This window comes from Juglans microcarpa x Juglans regia, chromosome 8S (genome assembly GCF_004785595.1).
Source record: "Juglans microcarpa x Juglans regia isolate MS1-56 chromosome 8S, Jm3101_v1.0, whole genome shotgun sequence".
NCBI classification, from domain to species: domain Eukaryota; kingdom Viridiplantae; phylum Streptophyta; class Magnoliopsida; order Fagales; family Juglandaceae; genus Juglans; species Juglans microcarpa x Juglans regia.
The window spans coordinates 13,665,337-13,688,250 of record NC_054609.1 but is presented as its reverse complement, the minus strand read 5'-3'; the positions used below and the strand labels follow the sequence as shown (position 1 = coordinate 13,688,250).

At 32.8% G+C, this 22,914-nt stretch overlaps 3 protein-coding genes and 1 long non-coding RNA gene across 8 annotated transcripts; 2 read left to right on the top strand and 2 right to left on the bottom strand.

Moving 5' to 3' along the window:
- Positions 1 to 1,961: 1,961 nt before the first annotated feature.
- LOC121245064 lies at positions 1,962 to 5,892 on the bottom strand. Its single transcript, XM_041143344.1, has 4 exons — positions 5,580 to 5,892; positions 5,316 to 5,437; positions 3,434 to 3,619; positions 1,962 to 2,417 (listed from the first exon to the last, which is right to left on the bottom strand). Exons 1-4 carry the CDS (start codon positions 5,799 to 5,801, stop codon positions 2,318 to 2,320), a joined length of 630 nt encoding a protein of 209 aa, XP_040999278.1. The 5' UTR covers positions 5,802 to 5,892; the 3' UTR covers positions 1,962 to 2,317.
- A 2,309-nt stretch (positions 5,893 to 8,201) lies between these two features.
- Positions 8,202 to 10,434, top strand: LOC121245062 (peptidyl-prolyl cis-trans isomerase CYP26-2, chloroplastic). Of its 4 annotated transcripts, XM_041143340.1 has the most exons (4): positions 8,210 to 9,258; positions 9,628 to 9,697; positions 10,012 to 10,066; positions 10,181 to 10,434. In XM_041143340.1, the coding sequence occupies exons 1-3, from the start codon at positions 8,357 to 8,359 to the stop codon at positions 10,060 to 10,062; spliced, it is 1,023 nt and encodes a 340-aa protein (XP_040999274.1). In that variant the 5' UTR covers positions 8,210 to 8,356; the 3' UTR covers positions 10,063 to 10,066; positions 10,181 to 10,434. The 4 variants fall into 4 exon arrangements, with proteins under 4 accessions (XP_040999275.1, XP_040999274.1, XP_040999273.1 ...); XM_041143339.1 differs by having other exon boundaries at positions 10,012 to 10,434; XM_041143342.1 differs by lacking the exon at positions 10,012 to 10,066 and having other exon boundaries at positions 8,211 to 9,258.
- Positions 9,488 to 14,578, bottom strand: LOC121245063. 2 transcript variants are annotated; one of them, XR_005936533.1, is made up of 3 exons: positions 14,238 to 14,578; positions 12,312 to 13,250; positions 9,488 to 10,235 (listed from the first exon to the last, which is right to left on the bottom strand). It is a non-coding gene; the product is annotated as an uncharacterized LOC121245063 (long non-coding RNA). The 2 variants fall into 2 exon arrangements; XR_005936532.1 differs by having other exon boundaries at positions 9,488 to 10,225.
- A 5,730-nt stretch (positions 14,579 to 20,308) lies between these two features.
- Positions 20,309 to 22,529, top strand: LOC121245060 (piriformospora indica-insensitive protein 2-like). Its single transcript, XM_041143338.1, has 2 exons — positions 20,309 to 21,020; positions 21,223 to 22,529. The coding sequence occupies exons 1-2, from the start codon at positions 20,778 to 20,780 to the stop codon at positions 22,450 to 22,452; spliced, it is 1,473 nt and encodes a 490-aa protein (XP_040999272.1). The 5' UTR covers positions 20,309 to 20,777; the 3' UTR covers positions 22,453 to 22,529.
- The last annotated feature ends 385 nt before the right edge of the window (positions 22,530 to 22,914 follow it).

Below are 22,914 nucleotides of genomic sequence, written 5' to 3'. Positions count from 1 at the left end.
AAAAGAGGGAAAGCAACCATCTCCTATGCTGGTAAGCCACGTGACCGACCACCATGCGAGGTGTTGAGCCGTACAACCATAGCTGGTATCATAAGGTGGCTTGCAACCACACCACAAGCCATACAACCATCTTGAGACCTGCTCTGGTGTACACCTAACGAACTTGGTTGCGTTTGGATATTAAACTGAATTGAGTTGAGATGATAAAATATTATTTTTTAATATTATTATTATTTTAAGATTTAAAAAAATTGAATTATTTATTATATTTTATATTAAAATTTGAAAAAATTATAATGATGAGTTAAGATCAATTTAAGAAGTAAATGAAACCCACTTGTAAGGTGGCTCATAACCATATCGTGAGTGGCTGCAATAACTCACGGAAAGTGAGATGACTCATTGTAGAAGGGAAATCTCAAAACTAAAATTAAAGTAACGAGATTTTATCATGGTTTACATTATATAGTTTACCAAATATCATCTCCTTTGGAACAAGTAATTTACTCAAATATGTGGTAGAGTCATTAAGCCACTTCAATTTCTCTCAAGCTTCTTTTTCATGAGCCCGAATTCTCCTAATGCGCTTCACCAAAGATTGCATGATCAAGATCGAGTACCCATGGACTTGAGTTTTATTTTGTCTATTATTTATGCTCCACCATTCATCAAGCTTTGCTCCATCTGCCCACCACCAATCTGTCCAATTCAAACACCTCTCCTAGAGGTTCACCTCATTGGAGCAGTACTGAAGATCATCTACTCTGTTGTGCTTTTGATCGTCTCTCTCTCATTTATCTTCTATTTTCATTATTTTCAAGTTTAGGTGAGGAGTTTTTACCCTAGACCTTTGGCTCATTTTAGAAACAGAAATACTACAACCACAAAGAGATTCTATAAAAATAAATGTACAAACTGACATGACTTGATATAATATGTTAGATCTACTTTATAATAAAAAAATAGTTTTACAAATTATAATCTAACATATTACATCAAGTCACGTCAATTTGTAGGTTTACTTTTATAAAATCTTTTTATATCTAAAGCATTTCTCACTAAGAACATTCTCCCGTTTTGCATTTGCTTCTATATTAAACTAACGGAGGGAATAACTAAAGTAGAATGGCTAAGAAGTGAGGAAATAAAAAAGGTAAATAACTAAAATTCAATAATTGTAATAAGATAATTACTCTTTTCATGTATTGGAAAAATAATAATAAATGACAGAAGAAAAAATGGTGGAAAAACCAAAGAGAAAGTAATGGAAAATCTATAACAATTATAAGATAAAAAGGATCTTTTCTTTTTCTCTATTGAATTATTAAACATAAATAGTTGGAAACATTCATCTTCAAACCTTTTTTTTTTTAAATCTTAATGTAAATAAATTTTATTATGGTAATAAAGTCAATACAATGAAAGGTCTTTTTAGCATGTGAAGTTTTGAGATTGGTTAATAAAATAAAATAAAAAATAAAAGGAAGTGATGAAGTGACTTTATTGAATACTAATGACTCGTTTGGATAGTGAGATAAGATGAGATGATATGGTTTTAGATGAGTTAAATAAAATATTGTTAAAATATTATTTTTTAATATTATTATTATTTTGAAATTTGAAAAAATTGAATTGTTTATTATATTTTGTATGAAAATTTGATAAAGTTATAATGATGAGATAAGATGAATTGAGAATGTTTTTGTATTTAAACGGAACCTGAAAATGCTTTAGAAATAATATAAATACTAGAATATTAGTATTTGATGTGGAAAAAAAAGAGAGAGAATTTAATCTTTTGAAGAAAAAAATGATATTGATTAGCACTCATCCCCAAATATCATCCATAAGCACTGTTTTTTCAGTTTTTTTTTTTTTTTTTGCTATGAAATATAGTCCTCAATTACCATAATCACCAAGAATGCATCTAGGCAGAACTGACCAAAATTATGTACAAATCAGAAAGAAAATATAAGCATAAAAAAAACAACTATATGATGTCATTTCCACCTTTTCATTTGTATTTTCTGTGCTGTGTAAGAATAATTCTGAAAGCCAAAGACCAAAGCTAAATGCCTGGCCATGCCCAAAGAATTTCCTTGAGGGAAATTAATGGCCTGAATCAACTGAACCATAGCTTTTGAGATAACCTAATAAATTGAGTTACTTCATCTAATTTCAATTTTACAGAAGCAAACTCACAAATTAACTAGGTTTGATGTGGTACGTCAGATTGTAAAGTATATCTTGCTATAAAGCATATCTGGCGTAATCCATTTGTAGATCTAGCACTTATCTTTCCAGAAATTAACATCTATCATGATCTTCTCCTTGAATTTCTTGATCTCCAAATTATTGCAGATGGGTCTGGGCAAATTCTGTATGGAATTTTTGGTGGATGAACCTCAGGGACACAGCTGTCATACGTCCATTTATAAACTTGGGACAGTTAATTACCAGAAAATGTTTCAAAATAAAAATCGAACATGTTCAAGCAAATGATCCAAGATGTGTGCGTGTATATATATATATATATATATATATATATATATATATATATTAAAACTTGGATTAGAATTTTCTACATATTTTAGGGTATGGTCATATGAACAAAAATCTAAATAGATACTAACTAGTTTAACTTATAACATTCACCACTTCTAACAATCTAACATTTACCACCTTAGTCTTTAATTACCATATCGAATAATACTAGATACAGTCTCAATGTGTATAAATCCAACACATTTCCTTTTGAAAAAATATATAATCTACTAATAATTTTTTTTTTCGCTTTTTCGCTTGAGTGTCATATTTGCACACTTCTCTTAAAGAAAATGCGTGAAATTTGCACACAAAAAATTATACAAATCATTTCCCTAACATATTTTCCGAGCTACATATGTTAACATAATAATGAAATCCTACCTATTTTATTATAGCAATAACAAAATTATATATACATGTTACAATATTACAAGATATTGGTGCAGATCACGTTCCTGACATGTCTAATCAAAATTATTCAATTTAAAATATATTTTAACGCTCTGCATATATGGACTCAATTTTCTCTGCATGAATAGCCCATTATAGAAAAGATTTAATTGAATAAAATGAACTATAAAGTTATGATTCAAATTTAGGATCTAAAGTTGATATCATATTCAATTAACAGTTATTTCAAAGTTTAAACATATCGAAAAATATAGATATAGTATTTGAAATCAGCGATTTAACCAGTTTATTATAAGAAAATTTTTGAGAGTCTAGTGCACGAGATTGAGATTTACTCTGCAGGGATGGATTCGAAAGGTTTAGTCTTGGAGAGTTCCCGGCATCAATATATACTCTATATATATATATATATATATAGTATCTGACAATAAAAGAGATAGAAATGAAGGAGCAGGTAAAACAGAAGGAATCTTACAGTAATCTGGCAATCTCGATCTGGGAAAAGTCCATGTAAGTAGCATTTGAAGAACTCGTGTCTAGTGTTGTTACTGCTGCTGCTCTGGAGGCCTCTGTCCCTAAAGGCGATAGAGATGGTGGCTGTTTGATGGCCATCACTCTACAATTCAACCTGTTTCCAATGTTTTCATGGGCCATTGCCAACCTATTGCCACATCAATAATGCAAACACTGGCTTTGGGTTTAATCATCATTTTTAATGATCCATCTCTCTCAGAAAAGAAAATATTGTATGTACAATTCTCACACAAGAACCGATGCTTTTTATTTTAGAAAATAATTTATAATTACGTGAGTTTTGAGTTGGTGCGTACTCATTTTAAAAAAAAGTCAAAAAAGTTTGAGATCTACGTGAAAAACGTAACTTTTTCAATGTAAATCTTAATTTTTTTCAAAAAAATATGCGAGATTTATACTCTAAAATTGTATATTACATTACTATTTTACTGTTTATATCTGCATATAAGACAATTCTAGATAGGTATATAATTTACTGTCCAATGCATTTGAAATTTGGTGGAATGATCGTTCTTGAAATGTGAATCTTATCCAGAATATTATAGGATTTTTCAAAAGAAAATGCATTTAATGCCAGCTTTTTTTTTTTCTGATATCGTACAGTTCATGTTTCCTAGATAAATAGGAGTATAGCCCCTTCAATAAGTGAAAAAAAACCAAAGAGTTTAATTAGTGGATTGGCTATAGAAATAAAATGCCAGGTTATAAATTCTCTATCTACGGTCTACCGATTCTTGTCTTGATGAAACATTCAGACATCGGACTTAACTGCTGTCCCACTTAGACGTAGGATTAACAGACTATGCATGCCTAGCTTGTTATCTTGATTAATCCATGATTTAGCCATTAATTTATGACCAAAAATAAAAAATAAAAAGATATTCATGCATCATCCAATCTGAATGCTCAAGACTTCCTAAGTTCGCAAAATCATTCTATTTTTATGAGCAAAATAGGTAGGAGGAGGCAATTACAAATGATCTTCCTACTCAGGTAAAACGTGACGCCGTGACTATAGCTCACTCTACCGGCTGAGAATTAGATAGAAGAGATCTAAACGGCGAGAAATTATAATCACGTACTCTCTCAAATCAAGTTTAAATAATGAGAAATACTATAACTACGAAATGATTACATAAAAGTAATCTCAGAAATTGACGTAGTTTTATGTGATCTGTTAGATCTATTTTATAATAAAAATAATTTTACAATCTGACGAACCATATCAAACTACATTAGTTTGTAGAATTATAAGAAATTGACCATTTACTCAGTGGACCCCAAATTTTTTTTTGACTCTTTTACCATTATAAACACCCCACATGCATTGCTGAGGCAATTAGTGACAGTGATCTGAATCTCACTGCTCACCAAACTGCAAACCAAGGCCGGCCTCATTTGCCAAGGCAAGTGGGGTCCTAATGACATGCCCCAAATTGGCTCTATGGCTGATTTTTGAGTATTTTTAAGACTCTGAACAGTGAACATGAGGCGAACTGCAACTCATGACGCAATCCAATATGATAAATAATAATGTGAAACAACCTAAACCCATCTTGGCAGTTGACCATTATTCATTGCAGAAAAGCCATCTCAAAAGTTAGAACTTTCTGCTTTTATCCATGATCAATGGCATCAGTACCCACGTTGATCATGAATGAATGATGCTGAAATTCAACCAGACAAGAACTTAAAGTATCGTGTAAATCATCAATACCATCACCATTAACAAGGGAATCAGAGATGTGCAGTAGTTTAGTTCCAAACTTGCATTCACTGAACAAACATATAATAGTACTTCAAAAATTCAATGCCAAACTTACTTGTAAAGAAAGCTTTGGCCATGGAGTCCAACCACAAGTACTGAAGCTCCAATCTCTCGCACCATGGCTGAGATCTTCCCACCCTCTTGGTCACCTTCCGTCACAACAATCTCAATATTTGTCTGTAACACAACCCTACGATTATCGATGATGATCATATATCAATTTAGAACACAAATATAAGCACAGTACTGGCATACAAATTAAGAAAGCATATGATGATCAAAAGGAGAAACTGGGTGATGAATTAAGGTTATGTCTTACGTTGGGGAAGTTGCTGCAGATGTCTTTGAAAGAGAGGGCGAGTTTAAAGCCTTTTAAGCGAAGGAGACGAGCTTTGTTCTTGCTTTTGGAGGTGGAGGAGGGGAAGACATGGAGGAGAGTTATTAAGTCGCCATAACGAATGAGGTTGTGCAGAGCCCAGTGGAGAGCAGTTCTTGCTGCGTCCACATCTTCCACAAGTACCACTATTTTCCTCACATCCATTCTCTCTCTCTCTCTCTCTCTCTCTATGCTTTTATGATGGTTTTGCCAAACTCCATCTTACCTGTGAGTCTTCTCTCTCTAGAGCTCACAAATGAATGGCGCTTTTCTCAAGTCTTAAATGCTGCGAGGATTGGTTGTGGGTCTCAGTCAAAAAACTCTCTCTCTCTCTCTCTCCCCCTAATTTAGGATCATAGAAAATTGAGTAGGTTAATAATACCATACCAATCTTAATAATTAATTATTGTGCAAGATGGTTTTAATATAATATAAAATTCTATACACCACATCACCATCTATTTCCATCACACGATACATGATGTAACACATTTATCACCATTGAATAATCATTTATTATATGATTCTTTATTATCTAATAGTGATAAATATTTCATATCTTACATAGTGAGATGAAAGTAGGATGGTAGTGTAGTGCATAGTATTACTCATATAATATATATTATAAAAACTTTATTGCAAGTTTGTTTAGGTGTAACACTCGTGTGACATCATTAATGCGATCAACTAGACATAGCCAAGTTGAATATTTTTCTAATGTTAATGTGATGGACATACTAATTACTGTCACATGAATGATATATGATGTATAATTTGAATGTATTGAAACTAGATTCGTTAGATATAAGATGTGCGTCTCATAAAAGTATAATACAGACACATGTTTCTCATCCAACGAATCTAGTTCTAACAAGAATAAGACCGAAACTTAGTCTAATATTACACGAACATTACATTTTAAGTCATGGATGCGTATACTCAAACCTACCTGAAATGATTTTCATTGGGTAAGTAAATCTTTATAAGAGAAGTTTGGATTTCCAAACACATTATGTAACCTAAATTATTATTTGATTACAAGAAGGCATATATGTCACTAAGCACTAATGAGAACTGATCCGAGAAAGAAAAAGATAGTATGCATCTTATGATATGTTAGAGTGAGATCTTGGGCATGATTATTTATTTAATTATTGCAATTAATAATAATGTATTTGAGACATAATAAAAGCTTAGTCATCATGTATATAGATAGCATTATTAGAGAGAGAGAGAGAGAGAGAGAGTGTAGATAGCATTAAGAGTAATGATATATACCACGCTCTCATCCTATTTTGATCATACTAAATAGTATGTAGCACATTTACCACCATTAAATGATAAAGAAGTATGCAATAAATGATTATCTAATAGTGATAAATGTGTCACATTATATTTAATAGGATAAAAGTGAAATGGTAATATAATGTATAGAATTTTCTTATTTTTAATGCAAATTATTGTAAGGAAGAGACGCTTCATGAATTGCTGGTTGACCTATCTCAACCGTTGATAATCGTAGTCTTCCATCTTCAATGTTCACGTTCAACATGAATGCCAGGTGTCATACCGATTACAAACTGTACCACTTCACTAACCCCATAAAAATAATAATAAAATAAATTGATTATTCTTGCCACGTGGACCGCTGATTACGTTTTGTTTAAATTAATAAAATAAAATATATATGTCAGTGGCTGTCTTGTACTGTCGTGGTCCTGGACCTTTTGTTTTTGTTTTTATTTGAAAAAGAAGAAAATAATTCTATCCGGAGTCCATTTTTGATATAAAAAGTGTTTAATCTCATTTAATTATTATAATTTTTTTAAATTTTTATATAAAATTTAATAAATAATTTAACTTTTTCAAATTTTAAAATAATAATAATATTAAAAAAATAATATTCTAATAATATTTTATTCAACTTTCAACTTTCATCTCAACTTATTCCATCTGAATTTGCCATTCAAACGGCAGCTCAATGTTTAGACACACAGAAGAAACAAGAAATTATTAAACATTTTTAAAATTCTTCATAATTTTATTGTTAAATATTTTTTAAATATAAAATATTTCAAATTTTTATTTAATTATTATCTAATTATTATCTAAATACAAAAATAAATACAACTTTTGTAAATTTCAAAATAAAACACAAAATTAATACAACTTTTTCAAACTTAAAAATAAGAATAATATTAAAAAATTATATTCATACAAATTTTTAACTTTATAATATTTTTATTTAATTTTGTCTCTCATTTCTCAAAATCTAATAAAACATTTTAACTCAAATCATTATGAAATACTCCAAAATTCTAAACAAGTCCTAAATCCACAACAGAATTAGTAAAAATAAATTTACAAATTAGTTTAATTTGATATGATATAGTAAATCTATTTTATATTAAAATATATTTTATAATCTAATATATTATATCAAATTAGGTAAAATTATAATTTTATTTTTACAATAAAAAAATTTCTGATTTAGGTAAGGCAGCAGTGAGGAGGCTTTTGGTTTGTTTCTTGTATGACTGTCTTTTGTTCTTCGGGTCTCACCTTTCTTATCAAAGCATGTGGATTGGCTTCCCACCTTTCTTATCCACGAAATCTCTATTCTGAATAGAAAAAGAGAGAAACAAGCTTGCTTACACCCACAAAAGCATTCTTAGCAGTAGTGAATATACAAGCAGCTAGCTTTCCAAGTGAAAAGAAAAATGTTAAGGAATCCCAAATTCTTGCATTGTTCCTCTCAATTTCTGCATCCTCCAATACTACCACCATCACCTCCTCCTCCTCCTCCACAAGTTCAAAACATACCAAATCCCCCATCTTTTCCCATCATCAAACAGTGCTGCAAATTCTCCAGGAGAGAGCTTGCAGTTGGTAGCAGTTCTTTGTTACTTCTCCTTTTGGCCTCTCAAAATCCAGAGCCATTCTTGCAGTCCAAGGCATTGGCTGAAGAAACCATGACAGATACCAATGTAAATGAAGGAAAAGAAGAGAACTCAAACTCCTTACCCAACTGCACCAACACAAACCCAACCAGGAAAGTATTTCTTGATATATCCATTGATAAAGAACCAGTTGGTCGCATTGTCATAGGGCTATATGGAGACAATGCCCCGGCTGGAGCTGCTAGGTTCAGTAATCTTGTAAGTGGAGCTGCTGGTATAACTTACAGAAGAAAAGAGTTTGTGAGAATTATGCCCAATTATGTCCAACATGGTGGGGTGAGATCCTATGGTGTGGATGCTGAGCTTGCAAACAGGACGGGAAGCGAGTTGTCAGGTGAAAGCCTTATTGATGAATGGCAGAGATCCTATGACGAGTGTCCAGGGACGAAGAACTTGGCTGGAACTGTGAGCATCATTGTGAGGGATCCTTCAAAACCGCCTCCGAAAGTGAAGCTAGTGGCAAGGGAAGGGAAGCTGGTGATTGACCAAGAGGAGGTTGGAATTGACCCTAATGGAACAGAGTTTGTGATTGCCACCAAGGATTCTCCAGAGCTGGATGCATCAGCTTTAGTTGTTGGAAGAGTCTTGGAAGGAATGAAGGTTGTGGAGAGGATTGGACAGGTGAAAACTGTCAATGAGAATACCAGTTCTCCATATTTTAGGTGAGTTTGCCAACGTGGTTGTTTCTGAGAGTTTCATGTTTGTTCCTTACTGGCATAAAGAAATTATGGTTAATGACTAAGAAACAAATGTATTTTGAGTTTCATTTTTGCCTTTTAACTGTTTGAAGTGAAAATTGCATTTCATTCTTAAGCCTCCAATTGGGTATATTACTACCTTTTTTGGGTTTAAAATCTTCAATGGAAATATAAGCTACAATGACAACAATTGAGGATAACAGGTGTACCATAGAGCTTAGCTGGATCTAAAATATACATGGTTTCTCAATTTTCTGCTCTTAGTTCTAGCATGAACTCCTTCCATTATCAATCCACAATCACAAAAATACATCTAACTTCTGTATTGAACAGGGTGGCCAAGCTGATAGGCGATAAGAGGGCTGTCGTGGCTGAAAGAGGCTTCAACCGTCCTTACTCAAAGGTGGTTGTCACAAACTGTGGCTTAATAGAGTAATTTCTTGGCTGTTCCCATAACCCGTCTCTGTTTTCTCAAATTTTTCTAGAAAACTGAACATTTCCATGTAGAAGAGTACAAGTCACTGGTATGCCTACAAAAGCATCAATAGAGTCTTTTTTAGTATTGAAAGTTGCCTAGCAAGATGCTGAGAAACATAAACAGTTGCCTCACAAATTGGGTACTACAAGCTGAAGCTCAGATTCTCAAGCAGTAGTTTTGTGGTTACTACACTATTTAGCTATAAATACAACAAATTTAGAATTTATAAAAATGCACAGGATGCCAGGAAAATTTCATCATCTCAAGCTCACAAGAATTCTACCAGATAAAATGGTAAAAATGGAAGATCGCACTTTATTTTATAGACCATTGATCAACAGCAAAATCAGCTTGGCTAATACTGGGTGCTTTGGCTTCATAGGTGAGTCATCTTCGTTCTTTTCGCAGATGGAGATATGAAGAGCCTCCTGACTGAAGTAATGGGATATCCACCTGTACAAACCTTAAACAGAGAGATTATTATTCATTCTCTTGGGATAACAATCTAATAAATAAATTAACCCAACCAACCATATCTAGATTGAAATATTATTAAAGAATCGGAAACATCATTTTCATTGCCATCTACTGTTAATCAACTGTCTAAATGACTGCTATGCCTTGGTTTTACTGTCAAGTGTTTCAAACGCTACTTAGTTGAAGAGCATTGCTTTGCTCTTCAACATAGTCCAAGCCTTAGAGTTGGCAAGAAACATGGGGTAATAAAAGCCATTCAATTACTGTCTATTGCAGCCAACCATGCGGACTTCCTGTCCTTATTAGGGAGAAAGAACAAGATAGAATTAGAAGAGATAGAAGAGAAGCTTGGCAATACATTAATTATGGAAGCAGATGGAGAGTTCCTAGGTGAGACTAAAACCCTTTCTGACGTAGTAAAGTAGACAGTTGTTTGTTGCCATGCAGGTGCTCCATTGTCTGTTGATGAATCCAGGGGCAAAAACATCTGTGTTGCCTGATTGGGTCAAACTCCATTGCATTGTCTGACCTTACTTGCTTCAGATCATATCCCGAAAGAAAAGAAGCAAACTTGTCCAAACCTTCTCCTGTAATCAAGTCATAAGAATTAAAATAGAAAGAGAACACCTTACAGTTTACATCAACTAGCCCACCTGGATACCTCATAAGAATTCATTCATTATCAAAAGGAATCGGGGCCTCCCCTCAATAACTGATCGACTCAGTTTGTTGCTCCTTTGGATGGAGTGAGTCACAGCATGGCAGATGGAAACCTTTTTTTTTTTTATATATATATATATAATTAGAAAGATTTCACCAAATGCTAAGGCACTAAGGAGCTAGGACACAAAGGATATCTTGTGAATCAGTTGTTCGTTATCCACTCTTAGGGTACAGAAATTGGAGAGATCGGAACGTGAAAATAGACTAGAGACCTCTATGAACGACCTATTTCTGTTATGGTTTCTGTTCGTTCTCCAGTTCTGATTGAGATTTTTAATCGACTTTTTTTGAGTGAGAAATGCTTGCAGCAGCACGCATGCATTTGCAAGAGAAGGCCATACATCAAAGATTTGTTTCAAAGGATGGCCCGATGGGCTACCGTGGCTTCTTTTGCAGGGATTTTAAAGTTTGAAAACATCTTGATAATCATAGTTGCCTTGATGCATTTGGGCTCTGACACAAATAGTATAGATATAAAACTTCTTGATTACCAATAAAAAAAAAAAACATATTTGTTCTGGATAAAATGAGACAATAACATTTTTTTGTTTTCTAGAAAGAGATAATAGTGAAGAAAGTTACTGTCAATATGCAATCTCATGAAAAACCACTATCAAAATGTAATCCCAGGAGCAGAACGGAGTGCGAAATGCAGTCACCAAGGCAGATTTTTACTCCCCCATGCTCTGTTTGTGCAACTACTTGATACGCTTCTAGCTGTATGTCCAATGTAAATGGTTTCGAGAGTCAACCTAGTCCAGCACTTTTCCACAGAGAGGCAACTTCATCCTTGAGCCTATGGAAACTGCCACCAAATCTCCAAATTTACTTAGCTTTCCATATTTTCAGATGTTTATCATTAGCAACCTAGTAGCTATTAACTTCACTTATTTTATTACAATGGATATCCCTGCACATTCTCCATCCAATAATATCTACCCTCTAATTAATACTGGAGAAACTAGTTTCCTAGGTTTATCTTGTTGTCAGGTAAAATATACCTAGACGTGGAAAAACAGAGCCTGAGACAGATTCCAGATCAGTTAAATGGCATACAAGAGCAAAGTTTATGCCTGGATGGATGAGAGAGTGAACAGATGGATTCCACCAGGGGCACTGATTTCAAATGAGTGTATTAAATGTAAGACCCAATGTTATATGAAGTTTCATAAAAGATTCACTAGGAAAGGCGTTGATCAGTCGATCAAAAAAATCTCTCTACTTGTTTGCACATATAATATTTGTGTGTGTCAACAAGTCAAAAACAAGCAAAACCAATAAGTAAGAAAAGTAAAATAAGCACCGTCAAAGAGAAAGAAAATTAGGCAAATATGCTAACCTGTAAGACAGGTCCAGAATTCTTTGCTTTTAGAAATCTGCATGTTATCGGTAGATAAAGAAACCTCTTTGTTTTGCATATCTGTTCCTGAAACCTATTGCAAACTGCAGTTGCCACATTTAACCATCATTGATGGGTCATCTTTGCTACTTTCAACATGCCTACTTGTGAAATTGGCATCTCGTGCCAGAAAAGAAGGGTCTCTAATCTGAGGGCTACAACGATCCTCTATTGATGAAGTATCAAATCTAACATTATCTACATTTTCAGGCCACTTGCCATTCTTACAGGAACTATGTACAACATTTTGTGTGCACTCAATCAGACTTTCTTCATTAGAATCATGCATACCGACTTCAGGTGAAGTTCCTGCTTGCACAGAGAAAATTGTTCCTTCCAACATCTTCTTGTCATTCTCTCTTCCAAGAACCTCATCTTTTTCACTAACATCATGGCTCAAACAAGCTGACTGCTCATTGCCTGTAGAATCACACAGTTCACGATCATGTTTTTTGCTCTCATTCAGCCCCAAGTCCTGCTGAACAATTTTTCCACCAGAGGTGTGTTCTATTTGGTCATTTTTCTCCTAAAACAGATTCTTATTCTGAGAATCAGATCAATCAGCTTCATGGTTAGGATACATACGATCTCTACATTTAGAATCATAAGAGAACCGAGCCCTTAACTTACTGCCAATAACAGGAAAAGTAATTTGTGTCCATTATCTAGCTTTAAGCTGAATACCAAGGCTGCTTTTGCTGGACAATTCACAGCATGGTTTGATAGTTCACAAAATCATAAACAACTTTAACATGCCTTGCTGTTGAGTCCAAGATAACAGATTGGAAAAGAAAGGCCTGCCCCACACGCTTCACCGGCTATGACATCCATATCTTCATTGAACCATCCCCTCCTAGTACAACTCACATCACAAACTACCTGACAAAATCATAAGAATTTTTATTTGCGACTTCATACAAAAATGGCAGGTCATTTATCACGTCTGAACAGAAATAACCGAGCAATTCAGGTCTTGGATATCATCAAGAACATCATCAGTTAGTGCCAAAATTTGACTATACAATTAGAAGTTCTTTAACATTTCCAAAACAATTAAATGTTTGGCACTGTTCTACAAAAGCATATTTACATTTCAAGACCTAAAATATATCCTCATTACTACTTACTCTCCAAAGGCCTCATTCGGGATGAAAAGTTTCTTTTTTTCCTTTCACTTGCCAAAGCTAAAACAAAAAAAAGTATGAATCCATCCCTCAAGGCAAGGAACTGTAAAAAAAACGTATGACCCTACGTATCCACCGTAAAAGCAAGCACAAAAAATATAGACAAAACCTGCAAAAAGAAAGTACACTTTCTACTGACTAGCAAACAAACCCCTCTGTTGAGAGCATGTCCTTGGCGAAATACCAGTTCTTAACATACCAGAAAATTTAAGTTTAATATCTCACAAACCCCAGAAAATTTGCGAGCATGTCCTGACTAGCAATTTGAATGGATGCTTCGTCCAATTATTCAATTCAAATATGATTTTATCAATGGCATCCCGAGTTTTAATCTAAAGTTTCCAGCTGCCAGTGGAGAGATAAATTTCGAGTTGCCTATATACCAAGCTTCTTATGGCACAGCAACTCATACCCAGTTTTGAATCTCTGTGACTGAAATCATCATCTCATATTCGACACAAAAAAGTCTGTCAACGATGCCTTTCCTGCCCAATTTATATTCTGCTGCAAACCGACCTTTCACTGCCAACCAGCAAGCAAATGAGGAATGTAATAAACCCTCTAAAGAGACCATTTTTTTGTGGTAAAACATGCTTTATGTTAGAGCCTTCTTCTATTGTGCAATACAAACATTATTAATGACAAAGTTGGGTGAAATCCCAGTAAAAGGAAGCTAGCATACAACAGATCCACCTAACTTCCGAGGGGAAAAGTGCTAGAAATTCACGGGAAGACTTGAAACTATTGTTGCTTCCCACCCAACCGATCAAAAACAATGAGAAGAGCCGCTTCCCCAATCATCGGCCTCTCAAGTAAAATTAACACACCAATGGAGAGAACCCTGTGATAGTTGATAGCGATCCGTCACAAAAACATTTTTCAGGTGTGCAATGCGTAATAACTCTGGCAATGCATCACATGTATAGTACGACGAAAGAACTCTCCCCAGCCCCTTATAATGTTCTTCTAAAGCCCAACCCCGAAAAACCCATTTATTAAAGAGAACACCAATCATCGCCGAAACAATCAAGTACACTCCATAGGTTTTCTCTCTCGTAAGCTTATCCAGAGGAGTAACTTATATTTGTAAAGAGTAATTTTATAAGGAAAATGATAAACTTACTAACAAGTATACAATTATGTAATAGAATAATATTATTTTAAATTTTATTTTGATTTTTACTTTTGATTTGATGTGTTTAAATATAATAAAAAATATTATTATATTTAAAGTTATCTATCGGTTGTGAATGAGTTGTAAGCCTATCACTATATTAAAATTATATTTAATAGAATGGCATGTTGTATTGATTAATTGTAAAAAAAATTGTAAGCATATTATTACTTTTAGATGAGTTTAGTTTTGATAATGAGTTGAAATGAGTTGAGTTAAAATAAAAATTAAAAATTGAATAAAGTATTGTTAGAAAACTATTTTTTAAAAATTATTATTGTTTGAAATTTGAAAAAGTTGAATTGTTTATTATATTTTGTATAAAAATTTAAAAAAATTGTAATGATGAAATGAGATGAGTGAAACATTTCTAATATCCAAATGAGGCTAAGAGTATTGGCAATGGTCTAGCTATTGCCAAGTCTAAAGTTTGGTTAAAATCTTAACTTTTAGCTATAATATCAACATTTGACTAGGCGAGTCTATATTGAACTAACCATTATAAAGTTAAAATAATAATATAATATAATATATATATATTTTTTTTTGTAAATATAATTTATATATTTCTTAGATTTTTATATTTTGTAGAAATAATGTATCTACTCTATCAATTAGTAGAAATAATGTGCATGCCATGCATGTTTTACCATTCAAAGAGAGAAGGAAGTGATGAAATAATTAAATATTACTTTTTGATACTGATCATCGGTGTCCCTAGTCTGATCCTAAGAAAATTAGGGTGGGAAGGCGCGTGGGTAATAGTGAAGGCTAAGGAAGTATAGAACTATGCAACAACAAAAACTAGGTTAAAATTGCAAGGAGAAATTTAAGGAAAAAAAAAAAAATTGCTTGGCTTACTAAAGAAAGGAGCAGTCGACTAAAGTAAAGAGGTAAAAAGTATTGAGAATATTTGTAAATAATATTTAGAGGAGAGGAAGGGAGGAGCTAGCTCCTTCGCCTCAGAGGTTGCGTTGACTCTAGGTTTAATTCATTAAGTTATTTAGTCAAATTGATTGACATAAAACTAATATATAAAAATTTTCTCTAATTTTCAAAAAACTTTAATACAATCTGTTTATATTTTTTTAATAATAATAAATTAATCTCTTTTAACAGTAGTAAAATAGATCTATCGGATCAACCAATAGATTACACAGAAATAAATCAAAATATATTGAACTCTAATCCTATTAATTTATGTTACGTTTGAAGATTGTATTAAAGATTATCAACCCTATAATTGCTTTTCCTCTCGCCATTTAATGGGATAAAAGACATGCCATAATAAAGTAATACCCTTAAGCCATTGAACAATGCTACGGGACCGTCCAGCATGTATCGTTGGCCGTACTCTTAGTATATTTTCAAATTTTTTTTTTCTTTTTTTACAAAATTTTTTTAAATATATTTAAATATTTAAAAAAAACATACATTCACTAGTAATCACTTTTCTAACCATTAAAAAAATAATAAATAAAACTAAAACACACGAGTGGTCAAACTTTGAAGGCAAAATCAAGGAGCTACTTTAACATTTTCCTTAGCGTTTATGTAGTTAGATGGTTTACTATGAAGGCCACGTGCATTTTACTATTAAGTAACTAAAGTCTAAAAGAATCCGCTTTAATTAGGTTCGTTTGTTTTTAGAGATGAGATGAGTTGAAATTAAAGGTAAAAAACTGAATAAAATATTATTAGAATATAATTTTTAATATTATTTTTGTTTTGAAATTTGAAAAAATTGAATTATTTATTTTATTTTGTGTGAAGATTTAAAAAAATTGTAATGATAAGGTGAGATGAGATGAGATATTTTTTTAAAACAAACGAGACTTATTTGACCATTATGGAAGAGTAATGATACACGTATAGCCTTTTTCTATAATCGTTATGCAATAATGTTTTAATTTGAAGGTATTTATATAAAATGATATTATTTTTATAAGTTATTTTAAATAACTCTTTATTTAAAACATAATTGTATAAACAGTTATAAAAAGAAATGTATATCTATAAATTTTTTTATTTTTTATTATGGAATGCAAAAACTAAAAACTGGTGATGAGGTAGAACAACGAAGTATATTAGAGAATGGGTTGAACATGGGAATCGGAAGGTCCCTAATAAGCCCAATTACAAAATCAAGACCTTGGAAGGACTTCAGGCATAGGTGCTAAAATGGCCCAATATGAGAGGTCTATTTGCTGTTGTGGGTTTACCTCCTTTAAGAGCACTCTCTTTTGTGTGTTTGGGATGTGGGAATTTTCATCCTTCGTGAAAATATCTTATATATATGATTTCAGATGTTCTCTACATCCAAACAGGATTTTAAAATGTGGAGTGTAGCCACAAGAGCACCGCTAGCTTCTCCTACTGTCGTTCTAAAAACGGGTATGTATGGTGTGATGTCAAATATCATGAAAGACTTGGAGTATGACCCATTAGCCTATATAAGTAGAGAGTTGTAACTTGCGCGCGCATAGCTTATGCATGCATGTACGGACGTGCATGGTAGTACCATGTGTTAGCGTCACGTGAACTCATGCATGAGCTTCCATGCACCTAGAATTTTCCATAAGTAAATATTGTGATAATGTGATAAGACTGATGTCAGATATAGTCTTAAGAGTGATTTGAATTTAGAGATGAATTGAGATAGGTTGAGATGATTTGTGAATAGTAGAATAAAAGTTGAATTATTTATTATATTTTGTGTGAAAATTTGTAAAAATTATTTTAGGATTTGAAAAAGTTGAATTGTTTATTATATTTTGTGTGAAAATTTGAAAAATTTATAATAATGAGTTGAGATTAGTTGAGATGAGTTGATGTGAATTTTGAATATAAATGAGACAATTGTACCAACGTCGCAAGCTTTTTTTAGAAAAAAAATAGAATTTATTATTAAAAAACTATTTTTTTTATATAACTCTTATAAGTACATAATATTTATATACTCTAGCTGCAAATATCATTTTTCGTCCAAAATTCAAATCTCTTAACCATACATGTAGATCCCACCTAAATCATGCATGTGCTCGGCCGCCAGGCCGTAAGGTCCCCAAGAAGGACAGAACCTCGGGCAAAGATGGAAGATCAGGAAGAGAAAATAAGACCTGCATGCCGACAGTAACTGTTCCTGCAGCAGCGCCTTGACTATTTACTATACTACTGGACCGCTTTCTGCATGCATATACATATAAATATATATAGGAAAACACTGGCACGCCGTCTCAACTTGACTGTTCTTTTTAACTGTTTAGTAAAAATTTTTTATTTTTATTTTTTATTTAGTAATTAAGAAAGTGTTTTTAAGTGTATTAGTGTATTTTTTTTTTAAAAAATATTTAAATATATTAAAAAAATATGAAATGAAAAAAGCAAAAAAAAAAAAAAAAACAAACTGGGCGGCACGCCCAGTGGTAAATACTGGACGGCAGAGTAGCATTACCCATATATATATATATATATATATATAGATGTATATGCCTATATCCTTCCTCTTTAGCTAGCTGGCTAGGGTGGTCCAAAACCCAGTTTGCTTTTCTCTTTACTCGATCGACCTTTTCTTTCTTTCTTACCCTATCATTGTCCAACACTCTTAACTAGCTAGGTTTTATTAACATCAAGCCAGCCAACATGCAGATGATAATTGACAAGTATTATTGAAACCCTAAACATGCATGCATGGCAGCCAGCTGCTTTTACCAAACACCAATTACAACATCATGCATGTTAATTTTTCCAGTATTATTGAATCCCTCAATATTATTGCGCAGCTGCAGCCTTTTCCAAGCTGCTTAAAGCATCGTGATAATTGATAATATGTGTTCATTGTATCCCTACATATTGCAGCTTTTTTCCAATTACCTTAAAACATGCATCCAGCATGAGAGATCAGAAGATTATCAAAAGGCTTTAAATGCAGCTTTTCTCTTTGTTTTTCCTTTTGTTTCTTTTTGTTTTCTGTAACCCTAAGCCACCTAGCTAGCTAAACATCTGCAGGCAGCTGATCTCCATCCATCTTCTTTACTACTGCTCTTGATCATAAGTTTTTCAAGTGACAGAAATCATCTAAAGATTGCAGCAACTCTAGGTTTTGTCTCTGCAAGCACATGCATTGCCTGATCTACGTGCCCTGAAAATGGTCCCCAACAAACCCTATAACGGTAATCCCAATAATCCCAGCCAAAATTTATCAAAAATCTTTATTTCTAACCCCCAACTACCTCACTCTTTAATTACATGTAACAATATTGTCTCAGTTTACTATATTGTCTCAATAGGGCCCGTTTGGATAATGAAATTGTTTTATCTCATCTCAACTTAATTTATCTAATTATTATAGTTTTTTTAAATTTCTACACAAAATATAATAAAAAATTCAACTTTTTCAAATCCCAAAGCAATAATAATATTAAAAAATGATATTATAATAATATTTTATTCAACTTTTAACTTTCATCTAAAATTATGTTATCTCATCTTACTATCAAAACGGGGCCCAAACAAAAGAAATAAGTCATGAATTAAATACACAAGAATTATTACGTACAAACCTAATGATGGTTTATTACTAGCTATCTAAAGGAATCATGTTTCTTTAAATCTCCAACCATGCCTATAAATAGTTGCAAAAAAAGGTGAGACAAATTATTGATGTGCAAATTGTAGTAGTTATTGTGGATTGAATCGAAACTTATAATTTCCCAAATAATGGTGCTTTAATTTCCCCAACTAAATTTTCATCAATTATTTTTGGATCAAATAATGGTGATAGATTAGCTAGGATAGTCTCGGGCTTTCTAAGCTAGAAGTAATCTACCAAGACTGCAATTAACATATAATGAGACATAATTCTAAGGAAGTCTTTTATTAAATCTAATACGTACATTTAAGGTTACTCTTTATGCGACTTATTTAGTTGCTTAGAATTTTAACTTTTCGTTTGGATAGTGAAGTATTTTCAAGTATTTTGTAAATAATAGTGAAAAAATAATTACAAAATAATAATAAAATATTGAATAGTAGTGAAAAGTATGTAAAATGCAATAATAAAATAATGAATAGTAGTGAAAAGTAGGTAAAAAATAATAATAAAATAATAAATAGTAATGAAAAGTAGATAAAAAATAATAATAAAATAATAAATAATAGTGAAGTATTCTGAGAATACTTGAGATATTGATCTCAGTCCAAACTAGGCTTAAACTCTGTTTGGATATTATAAATAGTAGTGAATAATTTATAAATAATAGTAAACTATTTATAAATAGTAGTAAATCATTTCTCTGAAGACATTACCTGAAAACAATTATATTGTTTCCAAACAGATACTTGAGATTTATAAACCTATCCACCTATCCTTCCAAATGTTAAAATTTGGATAAAAACTTGTCACCCAAAGTTATAGTAAATCATGTAATGGCCTTTAAAAGCGACAATCCCAGTATTTATATATATATATATATATATATATATATATAAAATTAATGCCTCACATAAAAGTTAAAACAAATGCACATGCAGGCTCACAAGATACAGTACCACAGATCCCTACTAGATCGATCGTATGGTTTAGGAATCTCGTTTAAAAGCTTTCCCAGCAGCTTCTTCCTTCCCTACAATCCTACAGCCGTCTTATTATTAAAGTTATTGCCATCATTGTTGCTTCTTCTTTTTTTTTCCCCAGCCTCGAGAAGTGTTTCATGTACTTTCTTCTGTTAATTGGCTTTCAAAGACGTACGTTTGTACGTCGTTGTTTTCCGAGTACTATTCGTTGATGAGCAGTAGTAATTAATTAGCATATAGCACAAGGCAGATTTCAAGCTCCTCCATGTGTTTTCTAGAGTAGTGTTTGCATTCTTTCCCTTACATCGACTGATTATTATAGCATCCTAACTTTTCTAATTTCTTCGCAAAGTCTTCATGTGCTTTGTGAAGAATTCTTGAGCAGCCTTTTAGATTAGAACTGGGTTTTGCTTTTTTTTTTTTTTTCTTTTTTTTTTATTCCTTTTCAAGTTCTTTTTTTCTGTCTTGGAATTAATGGCGATATTGGAGAATTCCATTTCGACAGTACTACAAATGGTTCTTGGATTTGTCTTCGTTGGCAGCTTGTTTGTTTTCATGTGTACTGAAGGCCAGGAAGAAAACATGACTACAATTTCAATAGCTCCAATGCAGAAACAAGAGCAAGAAGCCCTCTATTCTGCCATTCAAGGTTTTGTGGGGAAGATGTGGAATGGCTCAGATCTGTATCCAGACCCTTGTGGATGGACGCCAATACAGGTACGAACTAAATCCCCTAACAAAAAATTAGGATCATACAAAAAATTTTGCATGAAATATGCATGCAAGAGGTTTAGGCTGTATAGAATATCAGTAATTAATTAGTACATGCAGTGTGTATATATATATATATATTTTTTTTTTTTCGTTTGAATTATCCTTTTCATTAAAATTTGATTGGGACAATAATATTCTTGTACAGGGAGTTTCCTGTGATCTTTACAATGGATTTTGGTATGTTAGTGCAATAAACATTGGACCAGTTTATGAAAACTCTCTCCAGTGTAGTAGATCAGGAGCCAAATTCACACATCATTTATTCATGCTCGAGCACCTAAGGACACTCTCATTCTTCAATTGCTTCTTTTCACCCCACCAAAACCCAGTAAGAATCCCCATTTCAAACTGGGAAAACTTCACAAACAGTTTAGAATCCTTGGAATTTCGATCAAACCCTGGTCTCATTGGAGCAATTCCAAACTCCATTGGCGACCTCAAAATGCTTCAATCTCTAGTGCTGCTAGAAAATGGATTAACAGGTGAACTTCCTCCAGAGATAGGCAATTTAGTGTCATTGAGGAGACTGGTCCTTGGTGGAAACCAGTTTTTGGGACAGATTCCAGCAAGTTATGGAGGGCTCACCCAGCTCTTAATTCTTGACTTTAGCAGGAATAACCTATCTGGAGTATTGCCTTTGAGTTTTGGGAATTTGACTTCACTCCTCAAGCTTGATTTAAGTTACAATATGTTAGAGGGAGAGCTGCCAACTGAAATTGGAAGCCTGAGGAATCTCACAGTCTTGGACCTTGGGAGAAATAATCTTTCTGGGGGTTTGACTCAGTCACTTGGAGAAATGGTTTTCTTAAAAGAGATGGTGATTTCCAACAACCCGATAGGGGGTGATCTCAATGGAATCCAGTGGCAAAATCTTCAGAACTTGGAATTTTTAGATCTTTCTTACATGGGTTTGACAGGGAAAATCCCAGAGTCCATGACAGAAATGAAAAGGCTAAGATTTTTGGGGCTCAACAACAACAATCTTTCAGGAAATATCTCTCCAGGGCTGGCGTCTAATTTACCATGTATTAGTTCTCTTTACCTTAATGGAAACAACTTGACAGGGAAACTTGAATTCCCAGAATGGTTTTATAGGAAAATTGGAAAGCGTTTTGGAATTTGGAACAATCCGAATTTATGTCACCAGGCTGAATTAATGTCACCAAAAAGCAGTACTGTTCCTTATGGGGTAAAATCATGTGAACAAGAAACTGTTACTTCTGATAGAATTCCAAATGCCAAGATGAGTACAGATCAGGGGAACTGGAATCAGAATCACCTAATATTTGCAGCTCCTTTGGGAGCTTCAGGCTGCAGGTTGAATGGATTGTGGTGGCCTTTTATTATTGTATATGGGATTTTTGTAATTCTCTGATCGCTGGTATAGTTGTAATTGTAATATTTTATACTCTCTTGAATATCACTGTTGAATGCCACAATATTAATTTGATCCATCTGAAATTTTGAAAACAATATTCAAAAGTTCATGATACACATCATGAATACCCAAGAAATTAATGGCTTGAAATGTTCGAAAATTCCATCAAAATTTTAAATATATATATAAGATTTTGCAATATATCAGTCACTATTCATTTCCATACCCCAACACTGATAGTTTTTTTTTATAGAGTGTGGAGTGTTTTTCATAAGATGTAAGGTATGGAGTAGTGAATAGTAGTTGATGAGAAATTTTATTCATATATATATATATATATTTGGGGGTAATTTTTTTTTATTTTTATTATTGGTAGCTTATATTTCTAAAACTTGTAGGGTTGATTTCCTTTTTTTTTTTTTCCCCTCCTATGAACTATATATTGTCTCATTATCACTT